This window comes from Seriola lalandi, unplaced genomic scaffold (assembly GCF_002814215.2).
Source record: "Seriola lalandi dorsalis isolate HSWRI2012SDOR001 ecotype SW California unplaced genomic scaffold, Sedor1 jcf7180002054764, whole genome shotgun sequence".
Classification (NCBI taxonomy): domain Eukaryota; kingdom Metazoa; phylum Chordata; class Actinopteri; order Carangiformes; family Carangidae; genus Seriola; species Seriola lalandi.
In genome coordinates, this window is record NW_019525317.1 from 466,906 (window position 1) to 490,900 (window position 23,995).

The window sequence follows — 23,995 nt, forward strand, 5'->3', positions numbered from 1 at the left end:
GACTCTGGTGCGGTTTATTTGTGGTGTGAAAGAGAAGCAGACCAACGACAGGACCGTGTGAGAGCAGATATGTGGTTGTATCGATATATTCAGAAGCTAAGATACTGTTAATTCACCTGCCTACCTTGAACCATTGACAAAGTGATGCACTGTATAGACTTTTATTTCTTATACAATCATTGTGTAACCATGGAGATGGGTTTGCACATCACCAAGTTAGTGCAGGAATTTTTCCTGATAATTAAGATGGTAAAAAGGAGCCAAAACAAGCCTATACTGTATACAGTATTACTCCATGTATTTTAGCAGTTCCAGTAAGAAGTGCCGTTTGTGCGGTCATACATTTTATGCTGCATGTGGATGTCCATTCATGCAAACCCTCACTGGATGTGACCGATGACCAAATTAGCGTCAGAGGACACTGACAACTAAGTGGAAAGAGGAAGTTTGAAGAGCCCAGGTGTAATTGAAACTAGATTTGGACAGAAGAAGACATTAGTACAAGCTTTCAGTCTGTGTACAGTCCACACCAAGTAATAACCTATTGGGCTGAGAGATGACGGCAGCGTAGACGTGCCAAAAACTGGTATGGCCGCTTTGAGTGACATGTGGGTGAGCGTATGCTTGCCACAAACTGGTATGCACTGAAGTCTCAGCTCCACACACGCCCCCCGCCTCTTTGTACATTTTTGGATTAGCTTGGAGTTATCTGTGGGTGATGACTTTATACAGTCGACACATACAGTCCTTTGTGGACATGCGATGCTGGACGTGTTAGTGGAGTACATATTAAAAGAACTAATATTCTAAACTAACCTGCAGGTATCTGTGGATTGCATTGCTCATCGACACACATGAAGAATAGTTGTTAGTATGAGTCCCTGCAACAGCAAAGCACTGAATTCTCTGGCTACAACTTGTACATTTGTGCATTTCTATTCTCTCCTGTTTTCTAACAGAAGTGTTGCCCCCGCTCGTTCTTCTTCCTTCACCTCGGGGAGTAAGTGCTGGCAGTGCACTTTTCACTCAGTCAACTTCTATTTTACCCTCTGACCTGGCGGAGTGTGTCCGTGTTCAGAAGCGGGTGGCTGTCAGACAGCGAAGAGCAACACACTCCTCTCGTCTCGTTCTTCTTTTCCCTCTGTGTAATGGCACACTGCCGCTCTGCCTCCGGGGCCTCCAGCAGGAAACATGCATGAAGACGCGCTGATGATTACACACATGCACAAATTGAATCAGTATGTACAGTGTAATGAATAAATACAGACACACAGGCGCTGCTACAGGTACACGTACAATCAATCACACAGTTAAGTGAGACTATCGCTCACACTTCCCCTTAAATGATGATCCTGTATCCAGCTCAACCCAAGCCTCTGCAGTCTCATCTGTTGCTCTTGTGGGAATGACGCAAATAAAGCTGAGAAAAAAGGGGAGTGAAGATCTATAGAGCAAGGAGGGCTGCACACAGCAAGGCAAAGAGAGCTGACACCATGTAAAAACCAGTCTCTGTAAAGTGGAATGATCAGCGGTTTTATCACCCGTATCATTCCCGCTCCGCAGCGTCTCGGTAATCCCCTCTCCCCCTGCCTCTCTTTTTTTACCCTCTGTCTGAGACCTTTAATGGTTTCTCTGGCCACGGCCTAAATTGATAACATCTGTCAGGGAGGGACGGAGTGGATAGGTGGATATCTAGAGAGAGGACAGGAAATAGGGAAGAAAATAGCTACTGAGTCATAAGGAAAGGAGCGGAGAAGGAGGGGGGAAGAGGTGAGGCATGAAGAAAGAGGAAAGAATGGGTTTGGCATACTTTGGTATATGAGAATCCAAATATGATCCAGTGTTTTTATGAGATAGACTCCATTCCCCTGATTGTCTGGTACCTGGCAGGACATCAGCAAAAGCAGGAGATGGCTTTTGATATGCAGGAGATGGCTTTGAATACACAAAATAAGTGAGGTTATTGCACTGATCTGAGTTGGATAACCAGCATTCTATCGAAGGGCAAATGAGATCAGCTCGGTCCTGCCTTACCAAAGAAGAAATGTATTGGACACTAAACACTAAACACTCAGAGAAACCAAATCTTGCAAGGCTGGATGGTGGATCCAGACCGGCGGGGCTTGGGGCGCGGCTGAGGGCGGTGACTGCTTTGTTGTGACACCACAAAGTTACAGAAGCCCTGACGGCTGGGTTTTAAGGCTCAGTTTCTGAATACAGGCTGTGTGTGTTTCTCTGTGGACTGAGGCTTTGATACTTTCACAGTATTAAGATAGAACCTAGACCTGTTTTATAATCTTAAAAAAATGAAAAAAATGAATAGAAATCTTACTCTCTACAATATGGGGCCTTTAAAGAAAATAGCATTGTGTTATAAGGTAGAGCTAATTTAGTCCTGGTATTTATATGTATGCTTTGGAAAGACATGAAATCAGACTCTAAGGAAGAGTTAAGGTTGCCTCCATATTTCCATATTTCTGCATCTGCCCAGTCAAGACAAAGGCTTAATCATTCTCTTGTCTGTTAAGCCAGGCAGGCAGATGACAAGCCACTGGGTTAATAAGCTCCCTTGGGTTGATGACATCAACTGGTAGGACTCTGTTATCTGCTCCAGGGGGGATAAGGGAGCTCTACCCAACTTGCCTTAGTGCACAATATAGTTGTAGGTCAGCAATCGTAGGGATGATTCTAAGCTGAAGGTCTTTTTCTGTCACGTTTTCACACCAGGAAAGTAGGGCATGATAAAGTATTTCCAGCAGTGGTCAGCTCCACCTGCACTGACTGACTTTTTCACACCCTGGAAACATCACACAGGCCAGTGATAAATGTGTTTGTACCTTTAGCAGGAAATTATGGGGTACCTGGGTCAAGCTAAGCAATGTCTGATGAAGCCAAGGGGTTCTGAAATGAGTATTTCCCCCAACTCCGGGTACTGTCGGATACAACAGAGCGCCTCTTCAGTCATCAACTGGGTTGCCTGGTTCACAGACTAAAATGAGCTCCTCCAGCAAACACTAAGAAGGACAACCCTGGGCGGATTGGGAGTGAAGTGGTTTTACTCTAGTAACCTCCAAGAAGGCATTGGCTAGCAATGCCCTATTCTTAAAGCTGAATCTCGAAGGTTTACCCTATTATTAAGATTGTGAGAGGAGCTCTAATACATCAACATATTCATTTATTATTATTATTTTCATCCTGGCAGAGCTGAGGCATTGTTTTGACTCATGACAGTGGAGCAGAGTAGCAACTGACAAACTGACAAATTTCACTGTCACCGCTTTGGCCCCCACTACATCTATCATCCACAGGTCCTCCAGTGCCCACGTATGACCCTTCAGGTTGAGGCATTGGACACCCATCTGCCACAGCCACACAATACGACTGTATAGTTTCTCAACTTGTGTGGGCTACCTGGTGTTTAAAAACGTATTTGTCTGCAATGAGACAATGATTTGAATCTTGTGCCGAGCTGTGATGTTTTATGGCTACTGACGCTCCAGGAGAAGTAAGACAGATTGGTTCCATTAGAGCGATTAGATGGGAATAATCAGAAAAAAAGTGACAGAGCTGGCTGAACCAGATATAAATTGTACAGGGAGCCTGTAGAGGTAGAGTGATCTCTACAGCCTGTTTACCATATGCATGGTTTGAGGCAGTCCAATTTGTTCAGCAGTAAAAGGATGCTTGAGCTAATAAAATTTGTTGTATCTGGGAGGCCGCTCAGCGAACAAGCACAACTCAGAGCCTAGTGTTGTCCAGCCAGGTAGAAAAGTCCAGACAGGTGTGCACTTGTATCTGAGTTCATCTTTACAAAAGTAATTTTACTTGTGCTTGAGTAAAAGTAACAGTGCTTCTACTTGAGTACAATTTTCCAGCTCTCTTTCCACCCCTGGTTTAGAGCAGAAATATATATATAGCTTTAGAAACCTGCAGAGAATCTACATATAATGCCAAGGTGCTACATGCATCAACATCTGAGTGATCAGATGCTTCTGCTCTCCCAATGCTTGCAAATGCAGTTTACAACAATTGGACTAAAGAGTGTAAGATCACTGAACCACTTCCCTCCTGTGCACTGGAATTGCAACAGTGGCTGCAGGAGTGAAGCAAGTAGTGGCTTTTCTTTAATACGTAGTAAACAGACAAGCATGCACAGGATGATAAACACAGCAACTGGCATGTGGACAATAGAAGATTATGTAGAGTTTTTGGATTTTAGATAATGACACACACTGCAGCAGTGAAAAAAAAAAGTATCAAAAGAATTTAAGTGATGGTTAGTGATTGTTGTTGAGCGGATGTATGAGGGAACAAAGTGACACAGAAGTGTGATGAGAGAGGCGAGACAAATAAATTGGTAGAGAGACAGAAAGATGGTTTCTTGGTAGCCACCCTATTTTGTCTTTGCCCATCAGTCATTGCTCCACTGCATTCTCCTGATGTTTTGGATGTATGGACAAGGTCAAATTTTTTTTATTTTTATAACAAATGTTATTAGATGAAGGGATTGTTCTATACCTTTAGTGCTTTGGTGGAATAAAGCCAGAATTGGAGAACACCAAAGACAAGGGAGGAGGAGGTGAGGAAATAAATAAAAGGAAGGAAAAGAATGGTAAGGTGTTTTCATACCCAGAGCTAGTAACCTTTCAGCTAATGAGTGGTTTGGAGACTCCTCTTGGTGGTATTGGCCTTTATGGAGTTCAAAAGAACTTTAAATGTGTTGACTTTTTCTTGTTTAGCCTGGGTGGGCCGGCAGGGTAACACTTGCACTTTTACAGCAGCATCACAAAACATGCATGTTAAGGCCAATTTTAACCATAATTTGGTCATCAGGACTCATAATTAAAGACCTGACAAGGTCACTCTAAGTTTGATGATGTCGTAGTGTGTTAGGGCCGTACACCAGTAGAGACAAATGTAGTGATTACTGCAGATTAACCTTAACCCAGGAATTTAATATCCGCTACTACTTTGACGTTTCTGTGACTCATTGTAAGGGTTTCTGAGAAAGTGGAGTATCAAGGCATTTTAATGAAATATTTTACTCTATGTGTGTGTGTTGTTGTGCATGTAGGTGGGGAGGTGACCAAGCCACGGTTCACGCAGTATTTCCGGGGCAGCTTATCCGGACTGACCATCCGACCAGGGAAGATCGAGAGTCAGAAAGTCATTTCCTGTCTGCAGGCCTGCAAAGAGGGACTGGATATCAACTCCCTTGAAAGCCTGGATAAGAACATAAAGGTATACACGCACACACATGAGGTGCTCCAAAGGCTTAGACTGCAGCAAGAAGTCTGACTTCCAACCCAGAGTTACAATGATACAGATCACATCAGTTTACAGTGAAGAGGATGCACATTTAAAGAGATAGGAGCAATGTACACAGGACAAAACTACCTTGTAGTCTCACAGATCCACATGTCCATGCACACAAACACACATTCATGGTACACATATACACAAACACTCAAGCCTCATTTATTTTTCATTGCTACACATCTCCGTTAGAATAGAGCATAACAGTGCCGGTACTTCAACACTGAAAACATTGTCCTTATACTCTATGAGACTTCGCCGTTGGATCACCACTAAGCAATTATCTGTATTTCCTCTTCAAAGTTTCCTCCTCAAAGTTTTATAACATTCACTCACTAACTTTTACCTGAAATAGCCTCCAGATATAAAGTATATGCCAGCTCTGTCAGCGTTACTTTGGCTTTAAAATTCATCTTAAAGGAACAGTTTGTCATTTGCTTTTCTGCTGAGAGTTAAATACAAAGCTACAGCCAGCAGCTGAAAAGCCAATGTTTGCATTAAGACTGAAAACAGGAGGTCTCTAAAGGTTGCCTCCAGGTAGTCCAGGAAGTCACTTCTCCAGTCTGAAAAAAATAGTCCTACAGTTGTAAAACCATAACATGTCATTTTTACACATATTTTTGTACAGATGAAACACACAATATTTAACATGTTAATTAGTGAAGTTTAGAGATGCTACTAGGTGGATTTTGTCACTTTGAGGCAAGCTGCTTCCCCTTTTTCCCAGTCTGTTGCTAAGCTAAGCTAAGCTAAGCTAAGCAACCCAGCTGCTGGCCATAGCTTTATATGTGCAATCGCATATTTCCCAAAATGTTACTACTTCTTTCCAGCAGCAGTGTTTGAAAATGAAACATACATTTTTCTCTGGCGTGTGCACAAGCAAAAACACAATCTTTGATCCCAGCTGACACAAGAGTAGTATTACTTTAAATCACCACAGCTAAATCACCAGTTGGCTTCCTTGAAACTCCTCAGCTACCCCACCTCCCCACCCCACCCCACGCCACCCCCCCATTCACTGGCTCAGCTAATCCATCTCCCTGCATTGTGGAAGATAGAGGGCAGACAAGATGGATGGGGGTTTGTGTAGACTCAAAGCCACCACCCCACCACCCCTCCTATCCACCCACCTACACACCCAAACTCAGCCCCTGTAACTCTTTTTATATCTTTCTTTCTTTACACTTCCCCTCTTCCTCTCTCTAGCTGCTCTTTCCATGCTGTGGTGCAGCAAAGAGATCTTTGCCAGCCTTTTGAGAAGACACGGTGGGATGAGGTGGGGGATATGGGAGAGGAGAGGAGGACAACCTCTCTAGGGCCAGTGTAGTTTATCTTTTGAGAGCTATTTCATTTTCTTCTTCGCCGCACACTAGTCTGGCTCCCATAAGTCCTCAGGGGGCTTAAGGACAGCATTTAGCCAAACAGATGGAGGGCTGGCACAGCACAATCAGAGGAGAATAACATGGAGGAAAGGAGGAGGTAGAGGCAGGTGGCAGCAAGTATAGTGACAGAGAACGGAAAATGAGAGAAGACAGCAGGAGAAGAAAAGGTGTGAAGGGGAAAATGACAGGGAAGAGGGAGTGTGTGGAGAGCCCCATGGAGAGTTGAAATACTGCCAACCTGCTGCTGAGAGCCAGTTGAGGAGATGGGGGACCTCAGTGTAGTTATAGTAGGAAACTACTTAGCCATCTGTAAAGGAAGGACCTCAAATGCCTACAATCAAACGCTGGAGACACACACCCCTTTCAAAGTATACTTGTGAAGAGAATCCACTGACTACTCTCTAGCCCACTGACTTAAGGGCCATACCAGTGTTTTCTTCATCTTTTAGGTCATTTATTTTATTATTATTCTCCACCATGTCTTCTAGGCACACACTGGTTTCCATTCATTTCCATCCAGGATGAAAATCCATCTACAAAGGCCTGAAACCACCTTAAAATAGGTGATCCATCACAGTGGATAATGGAATCACACTGCTGTTGCATGGTGATGCAGTGCAAACAATGTTCGCTTTGATGGATCATCAGATCCATTCTCTGCAAACTGATGGTCATACTACTGCACGGTGAAATGAATAGAAATCAATGGCTGTCTGAAAGTTAGCAAGAATTGATCACCATCACATGCTCTTGAGGGGTATTGACCGCTAAACATTTTTTTTGTCTTGACCTCAAACTCACTTCTTGTTGACATCAGATAGACATGTTTTTGGGATATGCAACACTAAATCACGTACCAGCTGACATGATAAGGGCCTTAAAGCTCTATTTAATATTTCTGTATTAAAAATGGATTAAATAACTGTGTAGAATGTGCCACTGGTTGCTTCGTAACCAACCCACAGAGAATCATCAGCAGACTCTACAGCTCTCCTCAGCACTGCAGGACACTTTAGCCTCTTTGAGCTTATTGTTTTGGTTCACTCCTACCACTCTCATCTGTGTTGTTTCTAGTAGCAACGGGCAACTCTGATGAACCCACTGTACAATACCTGTCCAGCATCAAACAGGAGCCAGACAAATATCGCAATTAGCTGGTGAACAAGCACTGAGCAGCTAAAGAGCCGAGAGATATTTCTCTCAGGGGTTAGTGGACACCACCGTAGCCAAAAACATGCCATCAAATGAATGCAAATGTTTTGCTCTGTGTCTGCTGGATGTGAAAATAAAATGTGGTATTTTTGCCATAATAACTTTATCAGTTTACAATGTGTGCTACAGTGGCCAGAAAAGTCAGTTATTGTACTTGTAAGGTGTTTTGTGCTTAATTACCTCATATAAAAGTTCGTCTCAAATTGGATCCCTGTCTATAAATGTGATTTTAAGACCATCATTACTTCAGTTTCGTGGTTATATTTTGCTTTTTTTTCTAAATGAATGGGTTTAATCAAGTAACCACACAGCAGATCTGGAGTCTGGTCGTATTCCAGCATAAACAAACTGCTCATATTGCATCTGTGGGAAGCAAGCAGCTTATTCTTGCCAAAGGGCCCACTGCAGGTTAACTTGGCCATGTAATTGGCCTTCAGTTGTTGTACGCAGAGATTTCCTGCTTGTGTCCACACCTGACACCAGGCAGGGAAAATCTAAAGCATCTCAATTAGAAGTGACTGAGTGCAGCTTCAAAGCTTCCTTGTTAACATTTTATCCATCTAACATCTGTTTCCTCTTTCCATAGTTCCACTTTAACCCAGCCCAGTCCATCCTGGTAATGGAGGGAGAGGACTTGGAGAACATGAATGCTGCTGTGAGGAAAGTTTCATACATCAACTCTCGCCAGTTCCCCACACCGGGCATCCGACGTCTGCGCATCTCCACTACTGTCCAGTATGTAAAACACTTACAGTTGCTTTTCTCTTGGATTTTTTACTTTCATTCACCTTGTCTGTCTCCCTCTTGTATCTACATTGCTAAATTTAGTTCCTTTCATCCTCTCCCTTCTCTCAGATCTGAAAAGTATTAACCCTCTTCAACGCCTCTGTTGAGTGTTAAGACAACACTACAGATATCACAGCCTAACTGACATCCCTTATCACACAATGATCCAATCCCCTCCTTCTCTCTCTCAGTCCTCTCTCTCCCTCTCTCTGTTTCTTCTTTCCTCTGCTGTCACTTTCCTTTTCCTTTAATACCCCATTTTCTGCTCTTTATTGCCACCGGGGGCCAGTTTTTACATTTTCATGTCATGTATTAATAATTCTGCCTGGATTTTGCCAAGAATGAGGAATGAGATGAGAGAAAGAGAGATATAAAAAGAGAGAGAGATTGTGTGGGGGACAGAGAGAGAGAGAGAAGAGAGGAAGAGAAGCTAGCTGGTACGACAGCCTCCCTCAGTGGGTTACCATTAAAATTCATGATTGTTTTAAATATATGTAGACCCCTGCAGCACAGCCCTGGGGGTTCACTCTCCGCCCTCCTGTTGGGTTCGATGCACAGCCGCAGGCCCGGGAACTTCATCTAACACAGCAGAAGCAAATGTGTGTGTGTGTGTGTGTGTGTGTGTGTGTGTGTGTGTGTGTGTGTGTGTGTGTGTGTGTGTGTGTGCGTACACGTGGGTGGGTGTGCTGCACAGGCTGCTCGTGATGAAGCACAGTCATCGCAGTGAGAGGCACACCAATTATCAAGGAATACATTATGCTAATGACAGCTAAGCTTGCATCATTGCTAAATGTTGTTTAAATTAAGTTTTTCTCACCGACTCTGACTGGCCTGCTAGCTGCGGTAGTTGTGTGTGCATGCACCATGGAAACAGCGTGGCTAGTGTGTAAAGTCCACATGAGAACACATGGACAGACTCATTGATAAAGTGTAAGTGTTAAGCTCCCACTCTGTTGCTTTTACGTTCTCATCCAGCACAGACACAGAAAATATCTTCCCCTCATGTAAGTTATTTACGCTGAGAGCCTGAAGCATGGCCTTGTGTCATAACATGCCACAGACAGCCTCAGTCCACACAAGTAAACAGAGATGCTAAATAATTCCCGGCGATGCAATTAAACTTGTTTCTTGCTAACACTTCATAAGTGCAATTACTGCAGGCACTGAGAAAATACTAAAGGAGCTAATCTTAACAACAACCCTTATGAGGTCCCCTGTCATATTTCCTCTTTGGGACTGACTCATTCCCTTTCTCCTGTGGAGAGTGGTTTAGAGACTATAAGCTTACAGAATAAACATTCACACAAATAAGCATATTAATTTTTTTTTTAAATAAATCATTGAAAATGTGTCATTCTTTTCTTCCACCCTCTTTATGTCAGACCCCAAACAGAAACTGCCTGCACACCTACGCAGATGTTTTCAATTCACTGATTAGACCTCTGAGTTCACCAAACTCCATGAAGCCACAGGAACAATAAAGGTGCAAGTTCCCCCACCTTATTAAGTGCAACAAGGAGAGGGAGATGTCTCTACACACCCACACAGTACTGAGAGTAGGTCTAACTAGGTGAGTTTAAAAGAAAATAAGTAAAAATTATGGAAAATATATCTTTTTATGTAGTATGCCAACCGTTTTACAATTTATTAAAGGTCCAATATTGTATTAAGGTAGATTTATGCACACAGACTGTATTCGGAAACTGTGGCTTAAAACGAGCCATTAGTGCTTCAATAACTTTGTGATGTCACAACAAAGCAGTCACCACTCTCACGCCATGCCCCAAGCCCCGCCCACCCACACCCACCATCTAACCTTGCAGGATTTTGTCTGAGAGTTTACCTGAAATCAACTTAATCTTTATTTGATCGTTCAGAAAACAGGCAGCCAATCAGAAAAGAGGCTCAGAGCCTCTTCTCTTCTGATTGGCTGCCTGTTGTTGCTAGAGTTCCAGAGAGGAGATGTAAAACTACATTGAGATGGTTTTTGGTACTTAAAATATGGGACATTCATTTCATTTTTACCTGAATACCTAAACATACAGCCTATTTTGATCTTATTTTAATTATGTATAAATATGTTGGAAATTGGTTTAAATTGGTGTAAGTGGTCAGAAAAAGAAAGAAAAATTATTACATCTGGAGGTGCTAATTTAATGACATAGATGACCGAGAGTTAGTATTGTGACACATAAATAAGAATGACCAACATTCTTATAAACACAAACTTATACTTTATAAGCATTCACAAATCTAATGTATGCACTGTATATCCATAATGTTTGAGATAAAAGAAAATGATGTGAAATGATGCTACCAGATGAACTGATTACTGATTACTGTGTAGTGGTACAGGTGCTGAGACAGTAAATCTGTCTCTGTAATTATTGATTAGATTTTATGAGGCATTCACAGGGGTTTGTATAGATGGTGTTTTTGGCTTTTTGTGCTCCCATGTGAGATAAAAGATGAGTTCAGAGATTAATCATAATGCATCAGTAAAATGAGGGTTGAAGGTTTTTAGTTATATCAGAGATAAATGCAACTTTTTGAGTCACTAGAAATTCAGAATGAATTTCAATTTTTAGGTATTTCCTATATTACAGACACAGCTTTGCAAAGCTTTTGCCTGCTGCCACTGCTGTGTGATGGCGTTAGCCTCTGAGACTGTGTCTGTGACCAGTGCGCGACTTGTGCTTACAGCAGCAATTTCCTGTACAGAGCCTCATTGATAACACGAGTGATTGAACTTCCAATTTGTTGTTTTAGTACTCCATCCAGAGCAGACAAAAGATTCCCCTCATCTGAGTTATTCACCCTCAGAGCCTGAAACATGGCTTCCCGCCATGACATGTCAGCAACTGCTGGAAAAAACCTCCCCTCCCTCCTACAGACAGCATCAGGATACACAAATAAACAGAGCTGTTAATTAATTCATCCAAATGCAATTAAATTTGTTGCATGCTGACACCTAATAACTGCAATTACTTGAGGCATCTAGAAAATAAACGTAACCGGTTGTAGTCTTTGCAACAGCCCTTTTATGCTCACATTCCTTTATAATTAAGTTGGACTGGCTCCAGGCTTTGTTTTTGTTTTTTTTTTGTTTTTTTCAGCTCAGCGGGCCCATGCAGCAGCCATCTCTCTGTGTCACTGAGTTTGTATCTCCCACTGCTGTCAAGAATGGCTTAGTGCCCGAGCAGCGAACAGACACACACCACCAGTCGTTGCTACAGGAGAGAGAAGAAGAGACAACACGATGCCCTGAAACCTGTTTTTGTCTCAAAACGTGGCCTCACACAACTGCAAAGGATTAGGGACAATAGTTTAGTTTCTCATCCAGCTGTCAGGCATCAGCTGAATTAAAGCCACTAAGTAAGCTTTCTGAATGTAGAGCTACGCTTGAAGCCCGTCTATCATGAATTTCAGTCTTCAGATGTTTTGGTCTCTCTGAAGACCAAAACAAAGGAAAACAAAGGAAAGTCCTTGGCAGTTTTCTAATAGCTCGGCCAGTGGTAGAACCAGGGCTGTTTCTGGCCATTTTAGTGCCCGAGAGAAAAAAAGATCCCATCATTACAACAAATAGAATGATTAAATCCATTAGTGCAATGGTTCCCAACCTTTTCTAACTCATGGCCACGTTGAAAATGTTGGTGACCCTCATCCGCCACCCTAACAATACTGAAGCCAAATAATAGCATTTCTCAGAGCTCTTTTTATTTTAATGATAACAATCGAACATTCAGGATCGAACTGAAGGCAGGGGAGACATGTTGGAAGGGGAAGTCACTTGTCGATTCGCCATCTGTCTCTTGATTCTCTTTCCTTTTTATTCCTTCTGTTGCTGACCAGTTATCCATTTTGATACTCCAGTTTTTGCCATGCATGTAATCTTTTAGCATGGAATCAGCCAGACAATCAGATTATTTAAAAACTTTTTTTACATTAGTACTTTTAAATGCACATGACTGTTATTAGTCTCATCCCGATTATAACATAAGAAACCTTGTAAATATTATCTCTGTATAACTCGGGTGTCTTTGTTTGCTCCACACACCTGTCTGAAGGCACATTGTTGCTCACAGAGAGGTCTCTCAGTCACATTTACAAGTATTTACAAGTCAGCAACTCGCAATTACAATGATTCTCAAATGACTGGAATTCAGCATAAGCCCAAATATGCACCTACAAGGTGTAACCTGATAAGGCATTTTACACATTGATTGCACAGGGGGTGTGATCACTCATGTTAAGCAAATATTTTATAGAAAACTTCCGGATCAACTTGAAGTTCAGCCAAACCTCCTTTTACTGCCATTTCCCTCCAGTTTTTCTATATCTATTCATAAAAAATCACCCAGCTAGAGTTGGGAAAACATATGGAGATTCATCACATGTATTTATGCATAGTTCACATCAGAATGTAGCTGGGAAAATACTGGATGCATGACACCACCACCGCCATCATCATCATGCTCAATACCCTCCCTCCCACCATCATTTGCGTGAATATTGCAGATCTGTGTGTGTGTGTCTGCTCTCCCTGCGTGCCTGCGTTGTGAGCTCAAGTCCTAGAAAGGCGATATGTGTTCATGCGTCCATTCAAGGTTGCCAGTGGATGCAGTGCATTTAAACACATGCTATCACACGCTGACAGGCGGGCAGGGAGGCAGACATGCACGTATGAAAGCACAGCGGGCCCACTGCTGCAGGTCTGTGTCTGCTTCCTGAGCACTGACAGAGTGTTTTACCCCCTGAATATCTGCATGCACTGTGGTTTGGATCGGAGCTTAACAGCTGTGGTTTTAGTGCAGCCAAGCGGTCTTGTTGCTGTTGATAAGCTTTATTAGCTGCTGTAATGTTCCACGGTTTTACGTTCTGTTGCTGCCTAGGTATACATCAGCTTGTGTGCGGGCCAGGGCTTTTATAGAACGTCTTCAAGTGCTCCTCTGTGCCCTCTGTCACTCGTCAGTGCTGTGTATCAACTGGATGGTCCCTAATGTTTATTTCCACTGAACATGTTTCAGCCAGGTTGACATGACTGCCAGCAGAACCAGTTTGATTTTTTCACCCTGCTGTCATCCTCCTCTTTCATCTCTCTATCTGCAGGTGTTTTGGTGAAGACACTTGTATCACCATCCCCGACATCGATGCAGTGGTGATGGTGCTGCAGCCCAGCGAGCCCAGGATCACCATCACTGGGGTGGAGAGACTGAGCCGGCCGGCGTCCGACCTCAGAGCAGCAGGCGGCATAGCTCTATTCCAGGACCTCCACATCATCAGCACAGTGACCAGGGCAGATGCCACGGCACATCACACAGGTATCGACTGTAACATATAGTGTCAACATCTACACTGACTAAGGAATTATGGTCTTATGTATTGATAAAAACAAACAGGTTAGATAGACTATATCGAAAATATGGGCCCCAAAGTACAACCTTAATGCAACAAAAGTGAGTACACATGTGATTTCCAGTTAAGGCTAACTGCGTGAACAAGGTTATAAAGTCTATAGAGTTTGGGAGTTGTGTCATTATGGTTCCACATGGTAAGAAATTGCCTGAACAAGAAGGAAACCAGATTGTGAGACTTCATGAAGAAGGTAGAGGGAACAAGAGCATCAGTAGGCTGCTCAACGTAAGTTGAAACACAGCAGCAGCAGTGGTAAGGAGCTGCAGGAAGAGCCATAAAAACAATAATAGAAGGTGCAGTGGCCGTCCTTGAAAAATGACAGCACACACAGTTTACACTGAAAAACTGGGTAAGTGCTTCTGACTTTGCACAAGGTTTATCTGTGGAAACTGGTGTCTCAGTGACTAATAAGACAACACAAACTACATTGCATCAAACCATCCTCTGTGGACAGCGTCCAAGAAGGAAACCATTACTCACTAAAAAGAACAAAACAGCAGGATTAAACTTTTTTGCCAAACAACTTGAAAAGAGGCCTGATGGATGTTGGCAGCACATCCTTTGTTCAGATCAGAGCAAAATAAATGTGTTTGGATCAGATGGGGTCCAGCATGTTTGGTGTGGACCCTACCACTGTGACTGCACAATAGCCTATCAACCATGAAACGCAGAGGTGGGAGTGTGCCGATTTGGACACACCACATGAGAACAAAAGGTGTAGGAGAGATAACATTTATAAATCACACCATGAATTCAAGTCTCATACGCAAATACTGAATGAACAGATGATTCCCAGTTTCAAGAAGCTTGACAGGTGAGGAATTTCCAACATGACAATGACCCCAAACACTCAGTATTTGCAGAGTTTGTAAAATAAGAAAAAAGTGAAAGCTATAAGCTATAAGCTGGCTAAGTATTTTTCCTGATTAAAACCAATAGAAAACCTTTTTAAAAGGGGAAGGTTGAGCAACAAAACCCCTCAGCAAAGAGCAGCTGAAAAGAATCATCTGTGAAGAAGCAAAACATCTCTCCACAGATTTGAATAAGACTGATAACATCCATGTCCATGAGAATCGAATCTGTCTTCCAAAATAAAGATGGGAATACAAAACATAAAAAAATAAAATAAAAAAAAGACAGAATCTCATTGTGAAGGATCTGCTAACTTTTGTTGCCGTTGGTTCTTTAGTATGGACCTTTCATTATAATTTAATTAGTCAAACATTTCTGTTTTTTTTTTTCAAATTAATTGGCTCCATTCTTCTTGGACTTCGGCAAAAAACAAATGAAACTGTATTAAATGTAGAGGATTTGTTACCTTTCAGTGATACTGTATACCATACTCCAAAAGACACAAGTCTGAGTGGATCTCATAAAGTGGGAGATGAGTTCCAGACCCCCCCCCCCACAGGTAAAAATCTGTCTCAACTTAATATTTAAGTAGTTTTTCATATTGATAATGTGTTCACTCATTCATGAAGTCCCATAGCCTATGCAGTGCCACCTGTCTCACTATCAAAATAAAGCTTCAAAGAAAGCTGAACATCTCATAACCTCTCAAGAGGCTGCATATCAGCAGTAGCGTCTTTCATCGGGAAGGCCTGCACACACTTGGAGAAAGAAAAGTTGTTTTGCTCTCTCAAATTCTCTAACTTGGTCGAAATAAAAGTTTTCAAGACTCCAATAAAGTAGCTTCTTGTTAAGCAGCCACTGTGTGATTGTAGCCGAGGTGGAAGAGGTTTTCAGATAAAGTACCAGAAGTTAAAGAGTGTTTATCCTCTGTAATGTGACATATGTTGAAGGGAAATCGGAGTGTGTGTGTTAATACCACAAGGGTTTCAATCAAGTAGTACAAATTTGATTGGCCACCTCCCACACCTTCCTTACCTGGGTCATTAAATCAGTTAATAAATTAGCCCCCAACCAGATTCTTTTGAACATAAACCAAGGCTCTGCCATCTGAGATCCAAATACACTCTTCTGACCCATGATAACACTATGATAGCAGCTTACAGCCCAACAGTTAATCTTCAAGGGTACTAATGGGGTTAGCTATTTGCCCTAGGTCAAATTAGACTGGATAACTGATAATAATTGATTGGATATTTATGTATACACCCCCCAGTTAAAGATAAGTTATCAGAAATATGTTAAAATTTAAATTTTGAGTTAGATACTCTTTGCATTATGACTTTTAAACAGTGAAGCTTTCATATTTGTAAAACTCTCTGAGCCTATACAAAAGCAATTCTTATGTGGGGGATGTGAACCTAATATAAAGTCTACAGACCAAGAGGGAACACACAGGGACAAACACTAATGCTCATTGGGAAACACCAGGAAGGAAAACCAGGAAGCTAGAAAACTTTTTTGGCTTATGCACTTGGCAAGCTATTCATTTATTCAAGTGTCTAGTATCCAGTTCTTATTACATCCACAAAAATTTATTTATTTATTTTTTACATATTTGGGATTAAAGAGAGATAACTGAACAACTGACACAAGGACACAGGATTAAAACTTGGAATACTTATTGTGCAGCATAATGCCCCTTTCACAGTTATACTATTTTACATTATAGTAGCATTATTGTAACTGATAAACAAGTAGCAGAATTTTAATGTTGTAGCTTGTCTGCTTTATATACAGTTAACAGAGTTTAACAGAGGAACATTTTTTTATGAAATGATCACATTGTGTATAAATTTCAATAAGTAACTGACTAATATAGACGATAGATAGATAGATAGATAGATAGATAGATAGATAGATAGATAGATAGATAGATAGATAGATAGATAGATAGATAAGGTACAATATTTTACTTTAGAAATGTACCGAAGTAGAAGTAAAATATAGCATCAAATGGGAGTACTTGAATACCTCAAAATATAACCCGAACAGAGTATTTGAGTAAATGTAGCACACTTGAGGAGAAGTACTGCTTCTCCCCAGCAGTAATCTGCTGTGTAAGCTAGAGTCTTTTGTTCCATGCAGCTCTGCTGGCCTCGCCAATACGTTAAGGAAATTGGTCCATCCTTCTCCATACAGATCTGTGGGTATTAGCCCCTCCACTGTTTCTTTACCCTCCATCTATCTGTCCCTATGCAACTGCAAACCCACTCCTGCTGAGTAAGGCCTGCTCCTCCCAGACCACTGATTCTCCGGGTGGCACCACCTTGACCAGCAGTAAATGAGTGTGACATTTAAATCCTGGCGGCTGAAGTCTTGTCCGGTGATCTGACCACCAAGTCAGGAGCGGCCCGGCTCGGCCCCGGCTCAGCCCCGGGCCCCAGCACATGCAGCCAATTAGGCGCAGATAAGCAGACCGAGAGGGAGGTTTTAGCCCTCCATTGTGCATAATGCAGCGCAGGAAGAAGAGCAGAAAGTGGGATTGCTTTCAGGAGTCGGTGGAGCTCTTTCTGCTGGTGAAATGGAGACTGCAGCTGGGGGGAAGAGATTAGCTGAAAGCCAGAGAAAGACACAGAAATGGAAAGAAAGAGAGAAGAAGAGATGGAGAGAGAGTGTGTGTGGGAGAGGGCGACACGATGAAGTTCCATAATGAGCAGATTTTGTGTTCTCTTGAGGCTTAAAGGATTCAAGATAAATCACATATTTCTTTTGCAGGGCATGCAATAAGTTTCTTTTGGACCCTGCTAATCACCCCCTCACCCTCTCCCATGCTTTGTCTCTCCCCGTCATTCATTTGTCTTTTTATTGAGCCTGCTCAGCACTGCCTCATTCCCCTCTCTCTCTCATGCTACAGTATCTTTTCAGGGCTTATTCTGATGCCTTTATTCAAAGCAAGGTCATCAGTTCTGTCTTTAAGTCATCATCTGTAATGCTCAACGTTTTCATCCATTTGTTTTCAGGGTCATCTTCTTCTTCTCTCTGTCTTCTTCTGATTTAAAGTTTTTTCTTTAGCTTCCATTTCCTTACTGCACTCAGTGGCTTTCTCGCTGTCGCTCCATCTCCTTTCTCATCTATGTGATTCCTTTCCAGGAAGCCCTCAATTTTTCTTTTCCATCCCACACACAGTGCAGCTTTAAGATCAGCATTGGCTGCATGATCACACAAACTGTTTCTGGGACAGTCCTGCGTCCAGGCTGTACTGTTACAAGCTTGTGTCAGCTATGGTGTTTTCACACTTTTTTTTAGGTCTCTCTTTATGTCAAAGCAGCACTGAACACTAAGCAGGGCGACATTCAGTACAAGCCAAGTTGAGTAAGTAACAGAGTTAAGCCCGAACTGCAACCACTAAAAGTTGGAGATGATAAAACAATCAATAAATTAGGAAAAAGTACATTGACATTTATAGCAATTTTACAGCAGAAAGGTGTCCAAACATATTCCTTTGGTTAGTTGCATTAAAGGCATCATCAAAAGTTATTTTTTTGTCATTTCTGTGAACTAAAATATAGTCTAATGGAGCACAAGTAGAAAAGAGTTGACTCAGAAATATTGTATATCTAAAGTTTGCTAACATTAGCTAACGTAGCCACCTACTGGAACAAGCAGAAAACACCTTAGCCCTGGCATTTGCTTTACAAGGTTGTTTTAGCTAACATGCTAGCAAACATCTACCTGCTCATACATCCAGCATCCAGAAGAACAATATTAACATTCAAGTTGTGTGTACAGCCACCTGAAGAATGTAAGTCCAGCATTCATGACCTTTTTAGCTTTGACATGTTCTCTGAGGAAAATATGTCTTTGGCCTCTTTAGCCGCTAAATGCTTCACTGTGTTCACCTGCTTGCCTACTGGCTTAACTTTATCTGTCTGCTGTTTTGTGCTGGTACAGTCAGTTTCTCCTAGTGTTTTTCGCTGGCTGCTGCTGATTTGAAATTTCTTGATGCTAAACCAAAGCAAAGAGGTAACTATGGCAAAAAAATGATGTAAAGTTACATGAAAAATGTTCCCTGCTGTTCTTTTCACCTTTAAAGAAATGCCTTCATACACAAAACAACACAGAACTATCTTCTCTTCTGGAACACAACTTTCTTTCTGCCTGTTTTGCTCACTGTCCTCCTTTTCCCCACATCATTTCTGCCACCATCAGAGACCCTCCTCCAAACACACACACACACACACACACACACACACACACATACACACACACACACACACACACACAGACCACATACATCTGTCTTTCACCTTTGGGAAGCTGTTAAATGGGCATAGCTGGTTCCCTCCCTTGGGAGCACAGTGAGGGAGAAGACTGGGTAGCAGTGAGAGGTGAAGGCTTGTGCTTAGCAGACTGTCAGAGAGCCCCAGCAGCCACCCTGCACTGCTGTGATGGGAGGTGTCTGAGGGGACTTATTACTAAAGCAGCTCATGGCACTGTCTGTGTGCTGAGGGTTTTCGAGTAATTGGAGCCTGAGAGTAGGAGTAGGTGTGTTGTGTCTTGTACTGTTTGAATTATGGTTCCTTAAAGTGTCCAGAGTTTTCGTCCACAAAATGCAACATGCATTTACACTGGACATGTTTGGAAGATTATATTTGATTTACTGTATTCATTTGGTGCATTTAGTGTAATGATAGCAAAGGCATCTAAACAAAAGTAAGCACAGAGAGAGGAGCCTGGAAAAGTGCAGTGTAGTTCATTAGGAGTGAGAACATATTCTCAGCCAAAAATAACAAATGAACCCAAATACAAAGTTTTATTGCCAGCAGTTCCTCATGCAAAACAATAAAACAAGGCGACGGCAATCTAAAGCTGATCTTCTTCAAGGCTAAAGTGTTTGTCTGTGTGTGTGTGTGTGTGTGTGTGTGTGTGTGTGTGTGTGTGTGTGTGTGTGTATGTGTGTGCAGCACGTCGGCCCGGGGTACTGGAGGAGATCATTCATAACTTGGACTACTGTGATGTCCTGGTGCTTGGGGAGGAGCTGAGGCCAGGCCAGGAATCTCTCCAACTCCAGCGAAGCGCTCTGCTTGGAAAACACCTTGACGCCACCAACTCCACCTCTGGCATGTCTATATATGGTAGGTTACTATGGTAACAACATGATCAGATAGTTGGTTCCCATGATAACTACACTTAGTGCACTGCTACTATAGCGTGTCTAAACTTTACTAAATTGACAAATACACCTCTGTTGTTTCAGTCATCCCATTTACCCCCTGAGCTTTTTGTCCATGTCACGACTCTGTCTGCTGTTCTCTGTCATCTTCACAGGTGTAGACTCCATGTCCAACTATGAACAGGTGATCAGACAGGTGCGTTACTATAACTGGCAGCCTGGGCCACTACTAGAAAGAAGATTTCGCCTCACCTGCTCTGAGCTGAACGGACGCTACACCAGCAATGAGTTCAACCTGGAGGTTAGTGTGAACAACAGCTTTAGTGGTACAGATAGTTTTGAGAGTCAAGCTTCTCAAATTTGTGCCAGTATTCCATATTTTTACCTATCAATAACTTTTCTAATATCAATCAGTTCAAGAAGAAAGGTGTCATCAAAGACACTGCTTCACATCCATAAAACTGGAGGTGTATGACACTGACAAATTAAAGCTAAAACAATTAGTCAATCAGTCTATTCATTTGATTGACAGAAATTTAATCTGCAATTATTTTAATTATTGATTAATCGTTTTATACTATATGGTTCCAGCTGCACAAATGGGAGAATTTGCTGCTGTTCTTCATCATACATGATAGTTACCTGAATAATTTTAGGTTTTAGACTTCAAAAGGAATTTGAAAACTGTCCATTTTTTACGATTTTCCATCATTTTAATAGACATAATGGTACATTGTTTAATTGAGGGGAAAGAAATGACCAGATTAACTGAAAATGAAAGTAATTGTTAGTTGCAGCCCTGCTGGTGTTATAATGGATATTTTAAAATGATGAAACTTTTTAAACGGTAAGCAAAGTTTGCACCATCATAATTTAGCTTAATGAGTGCTTTCAGTAACAAATGGGAGGAAATAAAGATGGCAGATCTAACTCACCCAGTTGCACAATAAGATACAAGATCAAGCGCTCCTTTTCAAAAATCAGTAAGATCACTGATGATAGTCGGCAGCAAAGCGCTAGATATCACCACAGGCCAATGCTGCTTTTTACCACCAAGGAAACCAAAGTGATTCAGAGCAAATTTATGAGACTCAGTGGGCAAATCCAGCAGCATCACTTTCACCCGTAGTAGCAAAACATCCTTTGGATACTATCAGTTGAAATTTGACTAAACTTTATGCGAGAACAAAACATGCACATATAGTGAGGCAAAAAACGGTCAAAAAACGTCACAGTATAATAAGGCCAAAGAACATCACAATACAGCATCGTATACTAAGGCATAAAATTCTCAAAAAAATGTCATAGTATACTGTGGCATTAAACTTTTTATTGGCATAAAAGGGACAATACCCTTATGGAACCCAAGGAGACCCAGATTGAACATGCAAACACCACACAGAAATGTTTCAACGGAGATTTGAACCCGGAACCTTGGTACAGAGAAGCAATATTTCTGACCACTCTTCTACTGTGTCTGCCAATTAATGATGCATATCATAGTAAGGCAAAAAAACATCATACGATAGAAAGACAAAAACGTCAAAATAGGGGCATAGGATGGTAAGTCATAAAATTGTCAATAAACGTCATAATATACCATGGCATAAAACGTCACAGTATATTAAGGAATAAAAACATCAAAAAATGTCATAGTATAATAAGGCATAAAATTGTCGAGAAACGTCATAGTATACAATGGCATTAAACGGCATAGTATAGTAAGGCATTACAATGTCATAAAATATCATAGTATAGTACGGCAAAAATACGTCAAACAACATCATAGTATACTATGGCATGAAATGTCATAGTATAGTAAGCCATAAAATTGTAAAAGAACATCATACTATACTATGGCATGAGACGTCATAGTATATTAAGGCAAAAAAAGGTAAAAAAAATGTCATAGTATAGTGAGGCATTAAATTATCAAAAAACATCAAAGTATAGTATGGCAATAAACGGCATAGTATAGCAAGGCATTAAAATGTCATAAAAATATTATAGTGTGGCATAAAAACGGCAAAAAACATCATAGCATGATAAGATATGAAATTGTCAGAAAACGTCTTAATATACTATTGCATCAAACGTCACAGTATGGTAAAGCATAACATTGTCAAAAAACATCATGGTATAATAAGTTATAAAATTGTCGAAGCAGGGGCGTCGAGTGTCGCAGTGGGTTGAGCAGGCTGTAGAGGCTACAGTCCTCGCTGCAGTCAGCCCCGGTTCAAATCCTGCATCGGACGGCCCTTTACTGCATGTCATTCCCCTTCTCTCTGCCTCCCCATTTCCTGTCTCTCTCTACTGTGCTGTCAAATAAAGGCATAAAAAGCCCCAAAAAATAGACTTTAAAAAATTGTCACAGCATACTATGGCATAAAATCTCATGAAACGTCATAGTATAGTAAGCCATAAAATTGTCGAAGAACATCATGGCAGAAAATATCATAGTATATTAAGGTAAAAATACGTCAAAAAAAGTTATAGTAATATTAAGGTAAAAAAATGTCAAAAAACTTTCTGGTATAGTAAGGAAAAAAAAACGTAAACAAACATTGTAGTATATTAAGGTAAAAAAAGTCAAAAAATATCATAGTATACTTTGGCATAAAACGTCATTGTATATTAAGAAGTAAAAACATCAAAAAAACATTATAGCATAATAAGGTAAAAAATTGTCAGAAAACGTCACAGTGTACTATTGCATTAAATATCACAGTATAGTAAGGCATACAATTGTCAAAAAACGTCATACTATACTATGGCATGAGACATCATAGAATATTAAGGAATAAAAATGTCAAAAAACGTCATAGTATACTATGGCATGAGAATTCAAAGTACAGTAAGGCAAAAATACGTCAAAAAATGTCATAGTGTATAGTAAGGCATAAAATTATCAAAAAACATCAAAGTATACTATGGCAATAAATGCCATAGTATAGTAAGGCATTAGAAAGTCATATTATAGTAAGGCAAAAAACGTCAAAAAACATCATAGCATGATAAGGTATGAAACTGTCAGAAAACAACACAGTATACTATTGCATCAAACGTCACAGTACAGTAAGGCATAAAATTGTCAAAAAACATCATAGTACAATAAGCTATAAAATTGTCAAAAAATGTCAGCATACTATGGCATCAAATGTCATAGTATAATAAGGAAAAAAAACGTCATACTATAGTAAGGCATAAAATTATAGATAAAGTATATTAATCTATAATATTCTTAAATACTACTACATACTACATACTATGGCATGAAACGTCATAGTATATTAAGCCATAAAATTGTCAAAGAACGTCATGGCATAAGATGTCATATTATAGTAAGGCAAAAAAAGTTTTTAAAAAAATCACAGTATATTAAAGGAAGAAAAACTTCATATTATATTAAGGTAAAAGAAAGTCCAAAAATTTCATATTATACTAAGGCAAAAAAACATCAAAAAACATCAAAGTATACTATGACATAAAATGTCATAGTATAATAAGCCACAAAATTGTGAAAGAATGTCATGGCATAAAATGTCATAGTATAGTATTGCAAAAAATTAGAAAAAACAACAAAGTTTAAAAAGGCATAAAAACATCAAAAAAACGTCATAGTATAATAAGAAATAAAGACATCATTGTATATTGAGGTCTGAAAATTGAAAAAAATAACATAGTATAGGATGGCAAAAAATGTGAAAAAACAACAAAGTTTAATAAGGCATAAAAACATAAAAAAACGTCATAGTATAATGAGAAATAAAGACGTCATAGTATATTGATGCCTGAAAATTGAAAAAATGTCAAAGTATAGTATGGTAAAAATTGAAAAAAATGACATAGTATAGTATGG

General features: G+C 40.6%; 1 protein-coding gene across 1 annotated transcript in view; it reads left to right on the top strand.

Moving 5' to 3' along the window:
* The window catches only part of LOC111668877 (calsyntenin-2), a 251,382-nt gene that overhangs the window by 210,659 nt on the left and 16,728 nt on the right, over nucleotides 1-23,995 (top strand). The window contains exons 10-14 of the mRNA XM_023425028.2: nucleotides 5,075-5,241; nucleotides 8,497-8,645; nucleotides 13,806-14,017; nucleotides 19,928-20,098; nucleotides 20,292-20,437. Of these exons, the coding sequence (XP_023280796.1) occupies nucleotides 5,075-5,241; nucleotides 8,497-8,645; nucleotides 13,806-14,017; nucleotides 19,928-20,098; nucleotides 20,292-20,437 (845 nt within the window). The remainder of the gene's footprint in view (nucleotides 1-5,074; nucleotides 5,242-8,496; nucleotides 8,646-13,805; nucleotides 14,018-19,927; nucleotides 20,099-20,291; nucleotides 20,438-23,995) is intronic.